Raw genomic sequence first — 12,439 nt, forward strand, 5'->3', positions numbered from 1 at the left:
TAGATTTAGAAGTTATGGTGGAATAAATAAACTTACATGCATTGTTGAACCTTTAAAAAAATTTTACACTCTTTTTTGAGCAGTCGTGTAAAATTAATATATATGTATATATATATATATATATATATATATATATATATATATATATATATATATATATATATATATATATATATATATAATAAAAGTGTAATAGAATACAAATAAAATATACAAGAAATATATCATACAGTGAAAATACAATAATTATATGTCATTCACTAAACTATTGAAATAATATTTCAATAAAGACTATATTTCAATAAAGATTATAGTCCTATATAATATTATATCTATTAAAATAGTTAATTATTATTCGTGTCGATGGCCAAAGGATCAGACATTATTAGTTCAAAGTTTCACCATGTCAATAGCACTAACATTGACCTCAAAGAAAATCTTTTAGGACATACTGCATAGTTTTCAAAAGTTCAACTGGTTAATCTAATCACGATGGTTAGAAATGGCTAGAAATAAATAATAATGCTTGGGGCGAAAGGGATTGTTAGTAATGGAGACTGAGAATCCCATTGCTAGCAATATACCCAACCAGATCGATCTCCTCGCGGTTCTCCCTGGAAACTATCATGGTTAATTCCTGATGAATTCATCATGATGGGCTAACTGGCCTGTTTTCATTCTCATCTATCACCCTTCACAGGTGCTCCGCCAGCGTATCCCGTTAGCGTTAGCAGGCGGGGTTACCATACCATTTTCACCTATAATAATATATATATATATATATATATATATATATATATATATATATATATATATATATATATATATATATATATATATATATATATATATATATATATATATATATAATGCTTGTAACGATAGACGAAGAAATGGACGAATAAGTGGATGGACCGATGTTTGTTACTCTCTCATGCAAAAACTGCTGAACGGATTTGAATAAAACTTAGTATATAAATAGGTGTATTCTGACTTAGCATATATGCTACTTTTTGTACTGATTCTCGTGAGCAAAGCCACAGAATACAGCTAATAGAATAAATGCGAAAGTTTGTAATGGTAAATGGATGAATGGATTTTTTTATACAACTTAGAATGGCAAACAAGCTGACGGCCCACCTGATGGAAAGTGGTAACCGTCGCTTATAGACGTGAGCAGTACCACGGACATAACAGAGTATACTGTTTTGTCCATGATACCCCCCATGCGTTGCCATTCCTGAGGACTCAGGTGTTATTCCTTTGTACCCAGTAAATTCACGCCATATCCCACCCTTCAAACCGAAACACAGCCATGCAAACACAACTGCTTCACGGTAGAAACACGAATGGGAGATGCCCAAGCAAACGACGTTTGTATAGTCTCCCTCATTCCTCTGGATGGATGTATATTACTCTTTCCCGCAAACTACTCAAGGTATTTGAATGAAATTTTGTACACGGGTTGACTATATCCTAACTCAGCACATTGGATAGATTATGTACTGATTCACGCGACCAGAATCGCAGGGTACAGCTAGTAAAAAGCAATAAGATTAGAATAATTTAGGAACTAGTTTTAAAATTCCCCCAAAGTTCGCATCCCAATTTTTTATGGATTAAGATGGAATAGTTGGAATGGCTAATGATATATAATGATGAAGTATCATTGGAGGATCAAACTATGAAAATAAAGGCAGATTAGTTAGCTCATTGTGGCAAATTTACTACAAATCAAGTTTTTAAAAGGGGACCGCTTGGAGCTCGACTTGGTGGGCTATATTGCTAACATTCCCATTACCAGAGGGGGGCTTTGTACAAAAGTCGTTTGCTTGGGTACCTTTGTCCCATTCGAGTTTCAACCGTAAAACCGAAACAGAGCCATGCAAACACAACTGTATTTGCATGGCTATGTTTCGGTTTGAAGGGTGGGATATGGCGTGAATTTACTGAGTACAGAGGAATAACATTTGAGTCCTCATGAATGGCAACGCATGGGGGGTATCATGGGCGAAACAGTATACTCTGTTATGTCTATGGTACTGCTCATGTCTATAGGCGACGGTAACCGCTTTCTATAAGGTAGGTCATCAGCTTGTTTGCCATTCTAAGTTCTATAAAAAAATACTAACAATCCTTCTCCCCTGGTCTATGGTATTCTCAGTTCTTTAATAAATAATTTATTGCTTGCAATGTCTTCCTCTATTTCGCAACTATCTATTTACCGACTTGCATTTATTGCGACCTCTACTGATGACCTTTACGAGGTTATTGCTTTACATAGCCACGGTTGCCTTGCATTGCACTTGGTTGTAGATAATACAGTATATAACTAGGCTATCGAAGAACCCTTTTTCCCTATCAGTTACTGTTTGTTTCACTCGGCAATATACATTGATACTTCGAAAGAATTATTTAAAAAAGGAATAAAATTACTCTTTCTAAATTAAATTTATTTGAAATGTTTATCAGATTTAAAATTAATATTTATTAATTTTCAAATTTAATTTAAAGTTATTTATTTAATTTTAATTTAATATTTTAAATGAAATAAATATAATTACGATTTAAAATTGAAATTTATGAATGATTAACGTTCTAATTAAGATATTTATTACATACTAACATAAGTGGGTGACATACAAGCAGCCCACCTGAGTAAACGGTTATAATTGAAAGGTAATATGTCTTTTGTAAATATAGGCAGGTAACAGCACAAATAGATATATCAATTTTATGAGTGTTCATTCCGATACTTGTCAGATAACAACGTCTTTTTGAATGTTATACAAATTGACGGTTTTTCTCATGAAAAGTGATAGCTGTCGTCTATAGGCTTGAACAATATGATGACTATCACATATTGTACTGTAATACTCTAGAGAAAAATTTATAAAAATTAACAGCTTAATGTTGGAAATTGAATGGTGAAAATGGAATGGTAACCCCGCCTGCGCTAACGGGATACGCTGGCGGAGCACCAGTGAAGGGTGATAGATGAGAATGAAAACAGGCCAGTTAGCCCATCATGATGAATTCATCAGAAATTAACCATGATAGTTTCCAGGGGGGACCGCGAGGAGGTCGACCTGGTTGGGTATATTGCTAGCATAAGTTAGGATATATCCTACCCGTGTTCTAAATTATATTCAAAACCCTTTAGTAATTGCGTGAAAGAGTAACAGATATTGTCCATCTATTAATCATTACAAACTTTCGCATTTATTGTATTAAAAGGATCCAGGTAGATAGATAGATAGATAGATGATTTATTTACATTACTTACAGCACATAAATTACAATAAAAAAAAACATACACGTAATACATACCAAAAGAGACAAAAGAAAAAAATAAAAAATGCACAAATAAAAAAAAATACAAAAACAAAATATATAATCTAACAATCTCCTTTCTTACCATTCCTTCATGCGTGTGCCATAGTAACATAAAATGGTCAGTTTATTGCTTTGCCCTTAAAAGAGCAAAACTCTGATATTCTGCTGTGGCCAAGAGTCAGTCGCGAAATTTTGCGAAACTGCATTGTATGTGTCCATTATATTTGCCTTCACTTGATATTTATTTATTTATGTAGAATATAATAACAGATACCATTAGATGAGGGGTAGTCAGAGATCACTTTCTGTCGCATTCAGATATTCAGGCAATAAATATTTCGGCTACGTACCTATTAGGCATGCCAATATTTTGTTTATTAATTAAAAAGATTTTAAGTTTAATACAGATTTCAAGTATGAACACTCTTAGAGGTAGTGTTAAGCCATGTTTATTTAAGGAGATTGTTACTTAGTGGAAACAATAAATGCTACTATTAGATACTGTATAGATAAGATTACTAAAGTGGGTGTAATATCTAAGAGCATTCTAAATGGAACACAAACAAAAAAAAAAAACAAGAGAATTAAGGCATAAGATCTCATGAATAGGTTTAATTAATTCTGAAATTTATTATTATAAATTAAAAGTGGCTGAGACCTCTCTATACAAACGTACATTCTTATTTTTCTTTTAATTCGGTAATGTCTAGATATAAAGTCAAATGTTAAGGTCGATTAGAGTTGTACTTTATTCTATATATTTTTTTTTTATTTAATTTAACAGTACTCTAATTATTACACAAACTAAATAAATAAATACAAAGCGCAAATCAAATATATTACCATGTGAATAGATTTAATTAATTCTCAAATTACTTTTAAATTAAAAAGTGTTCGCCCCGTGTTCGAAATTCGATCATAACCTTTATTGTAATTTTTATTATATTGTAAAATTTATTATGATTATATTTGACATTCAGTAAGACTATATTCCGAAATCTTTGCTATAGACAAATAATATTAATCTATTCTCAAGTTGACCACAGACTTTAACAATAAATAAAAGAGTATATGCCAATGCGTGTGTGTGTCAAATACGTGGAAGTGTGTGTATTTTTTTTATTAGTCTAATGTATTTTTTTATGGATATTTAAAAAAAAAAACATTAGCATTCTGCACTCCTTCTCTATATTAACGATAATAGTGCCAAATTTCATATTCCTGTGTAAAAAGTTTTTGCTTCACATATTACTGAATTTTTTATATCAATGTTCTTAGACTAATAGAAATATTTTTCTATTGTTAGTTGTATTAATGTTACAGAAGAAAAAAATATAATTTTCTCTTTGTGATTTTTTACTTGTAATTTTTGTATACTAAGATTTTTATATAATCTTTTGAATCTGTGATTGGTGAACAATAAAAATTATGCAAATCTTAAAAATCGTATACTTAGACAAAGAAAAATATATATCTACTCAAACATTGTCTGGAAGAGATTGCTTAGCGATAAGGCCGCCTTCTGTATCATTTCTCATTAAATTAACTATATTTATTATTTTATAAATAGTGCAATTAAGTTTAATATAAATAAATCAATATACCAAATGGATGTATATATATATATATATATATATATATATATATATATATATATATATATATATATATATATATATATATATAAAGGTCGGTCGGCCAATTCCTAACAACAGAATGAAATAACGAAGAGTATCTACGAAGATAATCCAATATTTGTTTTTAATTCCAGATAATTTGAAAAATGGAAAAGGACGACAATATAACGAAGGAAGGACGAGATAATTTCAATTCCACGTAAGTCGAGTTATATTTTCTTCCTTATTTACTAAAGTAATAAAATTTAAACTAGACAATGTCTGTACATGGGAGATATTAAAATAAAATACAGAAGGAGTCTTAACAATTTAATATATTAGACAATAAATGCTAAAATATTATTTTTTACGAATTTCATCTCTCTGTCTGTTTGTTCCAGCATCACGCAAAAACTGCTACATTAAATTAGATGCAGTTTTTAGTTTTTTATAGTTGTATTCCTGCAGATCTATCTTAAAATCTGGTGTATTTTTTATATTAATACACCATCTAGAAGTAGTTTATTTCATTGTTTATCCTACTTCTGAAGTTCACGCCTACGAACTAACAGACAAAGTTAGTATTTTATAAATATAACTTGAAAATTTTCTGTTGCTTACTTGATAAGTTGTCACTTGTCAACTTAGAAACGTAAAATATGTTTTCTCTAATATAATACTTCGAGCGAACGACTTTAAATTTCAGTGGTATTAAAAAGATTTATTTTTAAATTTTATTTTTATGCCACTTAGAATGTCAAACAAGCTGATGGCCCACCTGATGGAAAGTGGTAACCGTCGCCTATAGACATAAGCAGTACCATAGACATAACTGAGCGTACTGTTTCGCCCGTGATACCCCCCATGCGTTGCCATTCCTGAGGACTCAGATGTTATTCCTCTGTACCCTGTAAATTCACTGCCATATGCCCACCCTTCAAACCAAAACATGCAAATACAACTGCTTCATAGTAGAAACACGAATGGGACAGAGGTGCCCAGGCAAACGACTTTTGTACAAAGGCTCCCTCTGGTAAATTAATTAAATAGATAGATTCACCACTCACTTTTATTGAAACGATCTGAAATGACTAATTAGCGTCCATAGGTGCTGCTTTCTATCTAGAGGTATTGAACATTTACCTATGTACGGTTCAGTATAAAAAAATATTGCTTCGTTTCATGGTGTTTGATTTAGACAAATAATATCTTCGATATTACAGGTGAATGTTATAGAAATTGACGGTATTGTGAGAATACCTATATATTTTATGGCGTTATTGTGAACGTCGCCTTGATTGATAGTTACTTTGGTTACTTACTACACGAACAATACATATTTGTTGAATTGAATATCAAACAAATTGTTATATTACTGAGGAGATTGATCGGATTGATACCTGCTGCTGATTTTCACCACCGTACAACCCGCCACAAACTAAAGTTTCATCCCAATCATCTGGACGAGTGGCGGTCTTCCACCGTGCGTATTTCAAGGCACTTTTCCATGCACAACCATTTTTTGGAATTAACTTCCAGCAGCAGTATTTCCGAACCGATACGACAACATAACCTTTAAGAAAAGAGTATATTCCTTTTTAAAAGGCCGGCAGCACACCTGTAATGCCGCTGGTGTTGTAGATGATCATGGGCAGCGCTAGTCACTTACCATCAGGTGCGCCGCACGCTCCATTGCCCCCTGTGCTGTAAAAAATAAATTTATTGACAAATTAACCCCACATTTATAAAAAAAAATATAATAAAATTCTCAGTGAATAATTTAAAATAATTCTATTATATTCTGTTTTATAATAAAATATATTATAAATAGTAATTTTTATAATATAATTATATTTTTTTTATTCAATTAATATTAAATTTGTTTTTATTGATACTCGCGTAATAACATTTTATTATAATTATTTTTATCATACTATTCCATGTCAGCCGTTAATCGTCTACTGCTAAATATAGGCCCCTATTTGGGTGTTGCCAGTTATTGCTGCGCTTTGCAGGCAGGTTGGTAGGTGATGTTTTAAGAGGGACGCTGCTGCCTATTCTCTTTCCTATTCTCTCAAATATTAAGAGCACTCTGTGACTTCTTCTTATTTCCAAAAATAAAAAATCAGCTCAAAGGGATACAATTTTTGTCGCCGGATGATGCGCTCTCAGCGTTCGAGCAGGCTGTAAACGAGGTGTCTGCGGCGGACTGGAAAAAGTGTTTCGAAGACTGGTTCAGATGCATGAAACTTTGTATAGAGACTGGTGGAGAGTACTTTAAAAAGATTTAATAAAAATATATTTACCTATAGAACATTTTTTTAGTGTCGCAAAACTTTCTGAGTGTCCCACGTATATTCGATATACATACTCTATTTAATATATTTATACTTAGTCTCACTATCTTTATGAAAATATTTTTATTATTTAAATAATAGAATAATTTAATGATTATTTAATCGCAAAGAATCCTTATTGTATATTTTAATAAATATACTATTTGGAAATTTAAATCTGCAATATATGAATACTTATAAGTATTCATAGGTACTCGTATTTACTAGTATATTTGAATAAATATTTACCATAACCGTACCGTGAAGGAGTTCAATGCAAATATCGGGACCAAAAAGAATTGATTACAGCTGTCAATCTCGCATATTGTTATAGAAATGTACATATGTTACACTCCCATACTCTGTTTACAATTAGGATCCCATATCAGTCACATAATAAGACCATAGTGTAAAAAACAATGTGTATTTTTTTTATTTTATGCATTGTAATATTTGAAACATTCTTGTTTTTAAATTATTAAATTTAACGTTTTATTTCGCTAGTAGAGCACTTTTTTATACTACTGAGGTGGTAAACAAGCATATGGTCCACCTGATGGTAAGCGGTTATCGTAACCTATAAACGCCTGCAACACCAAGGGTGTTACGTGCGCGTTGCTGACCCTGAAGAAACTTTAGTATATCCTTTTTGAAGAGCCCCATACTGTAGTATTTAGGGAAAACCTCGGCAGGGAGCTCATTCCACAGCCTGAGCGTTCGTGGGAGAAAATTTCTCTGAAACTGCACTATACGTGATCATTTCGGTTAAAGCGTGTGAGGATGAATTCTCTGTCGATGGTAAGCGGTGCGATGATAAAAGGTGGCTGTCTATATCCCTATGTAATTTAAATTACACTAATATAATAAAATCTTTTTCTCAAACATACTTGGAAATGTGAGCATTATTTTGACAATCTTCTTCGAGATAAATCAATTGCCGTACTGGTCAGATACATGCGGGCCGCGGTCGGCAAAAGATGTATGAAAATCCATATCTGTCGTGTTTTGCGGCCAGATAAATTACTATGTAGACTCATATCTGTCCTGTAATTTAAAAATGGAATGACCTTTTACCTCGAAATATGGCTACCAAGGAGGTAACTAATAAAAGGTTTTATTTAAATTTCGAACTGGCTTGCATATAGAAAGCTGTTTATTGAAAAAAAAACAAAGGAACATTATGGCGCGTGAAAAATTATTATTGTTCGTTATTCGTCATTGAACTTAAAAAGTAAAATTGTGTTTTTGATTTTCGCGTATTGTTTGAGAAATGTACTATACGAGCCTTGGCCACAACTAGGCATTGATGGACTCACGTATGTGTACGTTCGTCCATCAATGCCTCAGTTGCTGGCCGCTGCAGTAATGTACTATAAAATTAATGTAAAATACAAATTTATCTGTCTACCTACCCGTGCGAAGCGGGGACGAAGAGCTAGTTATTGATAAATTTTTTTTAAGTTTTTCGAATACAGCGAGGTCTCGACAGCTGTATCAGACGCGTCGTTGCCGTTTTTATTAGTTATAAATTTCTATAGAACAAAGAGGTAATGAGCCATGAACGACAATGGAAAATCGGTACGTTGCTTCAATTAAATCTAAAAAACATGTTCCAATACAAATATTTTGTTCATTTAGATAAAATACAAGGACAGACGTTACGAAATTATACTAAAAATAAATATGAAAGTGCATAAATTTGTCTTGTTATTTGTATTTATATAATATACGTATAATTTAGTCAGGTTCAAACTATTCGAATTGTTGCAATTAACTATTTGTTTTTAATAAATATCAGATTTATTTTTTTATAGGTAAATGTTTTTTTTAAATCGTTATTATTAGCAAAAAATTCCAATTTGAATTTGTAAATTAAACTATAACGGTAATCCTAGACCACATATTTTGAACGATTCAAGTGTAATTGGTAACAATTTCATATTAATTAACAATGTAAAACTAAATTATTTATATTAGTGATATTTAGAAGGGAAAACAAGTTAACCCACTTGTTGAAAAGTGGTAACTATCGCCTATAAACATGGACAATACAGAATATACTATGCTGCCCATGGTGCTCCTCTCTCTCTCTCTCTCTATATATATATATATATATATATATATATATATATATATATATATATACGAACAGTGGGATATGTCCATGGTACTGTTCAAGTCTATAGGCGACGGTTACCACTTTCCATCAAGTGAGCTGTAAGCTAGTTTGCCATTCTAAGTTGTATAAAAAATAACATTGGAATTTTTATTCTTAGGACCAATATGAACATAAATTTCTAAAAGATTGAAGTCAATTGTTTGTTTTTATTATAGTACGTCATATGTCACGTCATGACTTTACTATCCTAAATGAATACGGAGACAATATGGTCCATGAATACGATCAACGGAATAGAGAATTATTTACTCTCAACGGGTGACCGCACACTACCGGCTCGCTAAGTGCTTTATAATGCTACGTTTGTATTTTTGTAAATTTTCTATCAGGTGAGTGGTCAGCTTGTTATTCAAGTTGCATAAAAAAAAATTAAAGAGAGTTTAACATACGCGTACCTTTTTAAATAGACCACTTTTTATCCCAATTAATAAATAAAACTAAACAATAAATAAACAGATAAATAAATAAATTAAATAAATAAATAAACAGCCACGCGGATAATGTCGCGGGTAAAGACTAGTGATTTATTATGTTTTAGACTTTTTCCATTTTATGTTTTATATCGAATTTTACTTGTGTTTTATACATTGGTGAAATGTTTTAAAAGGAACCAAATATTATATCTGATATTGGTTATATCCTTTTATGAATATACATCTAATTAAATTAACAATTAATATTAATTCTTAAATGTTACAATACATTTTGCCATTTGAAGTGTAACTTTGAAAAAATTAAATCGTTTGCCATTTAAAATGAAACACAAATTTCACGATTTCTTTTTTAAATAAAGCACTTAAAGTGATTAATTTAATTTAAATTTCTAGTACGGTATAATTAGCTTAGTACCATATTTAAAAAAAATAAAGACTCATTCAAATTAGCCTAATTATATAAAGTAAAATATGTTTTGACATAAATAAATGGCATGGAATATAAATGTATTTTTTAAAGATATTTCTCAAATAAGGAGGAAAGAGTATGGAAGAATAGAAATTACTTAAATATATGGATTTCTGTTATTTTCTTAAAAAAATGTCTATTCGTTCCTCAGACAAATTAAAAATAAAAATGAACTAATTAAAATAAAAAATGAGCTCCCTGCCGAGGTTTTCCCAAGAGACTACAGCATGGGGTTCTTCAAAAGGGGGGTAAAGAGGTTCCTTCGGGGTCGGCAACGTGCGCGTAATACCTCTGGTATTGCAGGCGTTCATAGGCTACGATAACCGCTTACCATCAGGTGGGCCGTATGCTTGTTTGCCACCTCAGTGGTATAAAAAAAAATTTGTTATTTTACAATTTTTTCAAAAATTTATATAATTACTTTAGCATGTTATACACATGATTATTATTACATTCAAACATTATATTTGTTGTATGTAATTTTCATTTTTTATTTAACATTACTCAGTTCCATGTTGTAAATTAAAATACGTAAAACTTAACTGAAAATCATTTTTTGTCAATATAACAATTATGAAATAAATGTTATTTTATTTTAAACACTATACAATGACGGGGCCAAAATTAATAACCCTTTTTTTTTCATTAATTTGTAAAATATTAAAGAGTGTTGTGCAATGCAATATACGTATGACTATTAGAATTGTATGTATGAATAAATAAATGAAAACTCTTTGTTGTTAAAGATTAATAGCATGCACACAAACAGAGGGATTACGCACACAAACAGAGGGAATATTTAATTATATAAACTTAATGACATAGAAATAAATGGTATATATATTACTAATCGTTCAAATTTTATTTCCAGGGCTGAATTAACAAGTAATCCCGGGTTCCAATCATCACTGAGTATAACATCGAAAACCGATGAAAAACTATATAATCCTTTTGAACATCGCAATCTGGAGCATCCTAATACGTAAGTATTGCTAATGTCTTAATGTACTCGTGCGTGCGTGCGGTATGGTAATCGAAGTTTTCAGCATCTTCTAACTGTGTATTCTACCAACAGAACTAAATATTTTTGGCTCAAATTCTTTTTTAATTTGTACATTTATACGTTTATTTATTTATATTTTCAGGAAAGTATTTATAGAATATATTTTTTTAATTTGTAAACCTACGTTTATTTATTTATATTTCTGGGAAAGTATTTTTAGAATATATTTTTTTAATTTATAAACCTACGTTTATTTATTTATATTTTTTGGGAAAGTATTTTTATAATATATTTTTTTAATTTGTAAACCTACGTTAATTTATTTATATTTCTGGGAAAGTATTTTTATAATATATTTTTTAATTTGTACACCTACGTCTATTTATTTGGCTTTCAAGAAAAGTACTTTTTTCTCATATTCTTTTTTAGTTTGTAAACTTACGTTTATTTTTTTAACTTTCTGGCAAAGTATTTTTTGTTCATATATTTTTTTTTATTTGTAAACCTACGATTTTTTTTCTGGGAAAATGTTCTATTTCACTGGTAGAATAATATAATATTTAGTATAATGCTTATGATATTGATTTCTCCCTGTAGTAGTACCAGCAAAACGTACCAGACGTTGTTGTGCATTAATCGATTTGGTAAAAAAGGAGGTTCTTAATTTACTGAATTAATTTCTTAATTTTTTTTTTAATATATTTATTATCTTAGAACTTTGTCATTTATAAACCGCTTTGTAATAATCTTTGTTTGAAAGGATATACTTACAGATTGATCCTGATGGAAATATCATTAATATCACGGTTCAGTTATTTGGTTAACTTGTTTCCTCAACATTTTGTTTATTTTCCTTTCAAGTGTATCTTTTTTTTACTTCCTGTGGTGTATATTCAAATAAATTCCGAATAAAATATTCTTATTTTCAGTTACCGATGAAATTTTTACTCCTTGATCATACCCAACCCTCCCCTCCACCCCATCCCCAACGGCTAATAAAATAACAACTTTGAAATCTCTTTTTAAAAATTGACAAAGTAAATTTTAGGCATTCTAATTTAAACGC

At 30.5% G+C, this 12,439-nt stretch overlaps 1 protein-coding gene across 1 annotated transcript in view; it reads left to right on the forward strand.

Moving 5' to 3' along the window:
* The window catches only part of LOC113523514 (proton-coupled amino acid transporter-like protein CG1139), a 42,616-nt gene that overhangs the window by 383 nt on the left and 29,794 nt on the right, over window positions 1-12,439 (forward strand). The window contains exons 2-3 of the mRNA XM_052895299.1: window positions 5,108-5,172; window positions 11,242-11,352. Of these exons, the coding sequence (XP_052751259.1) occupies window positions 5,120-5,172; window positions 11,242-11,352 (164 nt within the window). The 5' untranslated portion in view covers window positions 5,108-5,119. The remainder of the gene's footprint in view (window positions 1-5,107; window positions 5,173-11,241; window positions 11,353-12,439) is intronic.

Source organism: Galleria mellonella, unplaced genomic scaffold (assembly GCF_026898425.1).
Source record: "Galleria mellonella isolate WM207_F2 unplaced genomic scaffold, CSIRO_AGI_GalMel_v1 utg270, whole genome shotgun sequence".
Lineage (NCBI taxonomy): Eukaryota > Metazoa > Arthropoda > Insecta > Lepidoptera > Pyralidae > Galleria > Galleria mellonella.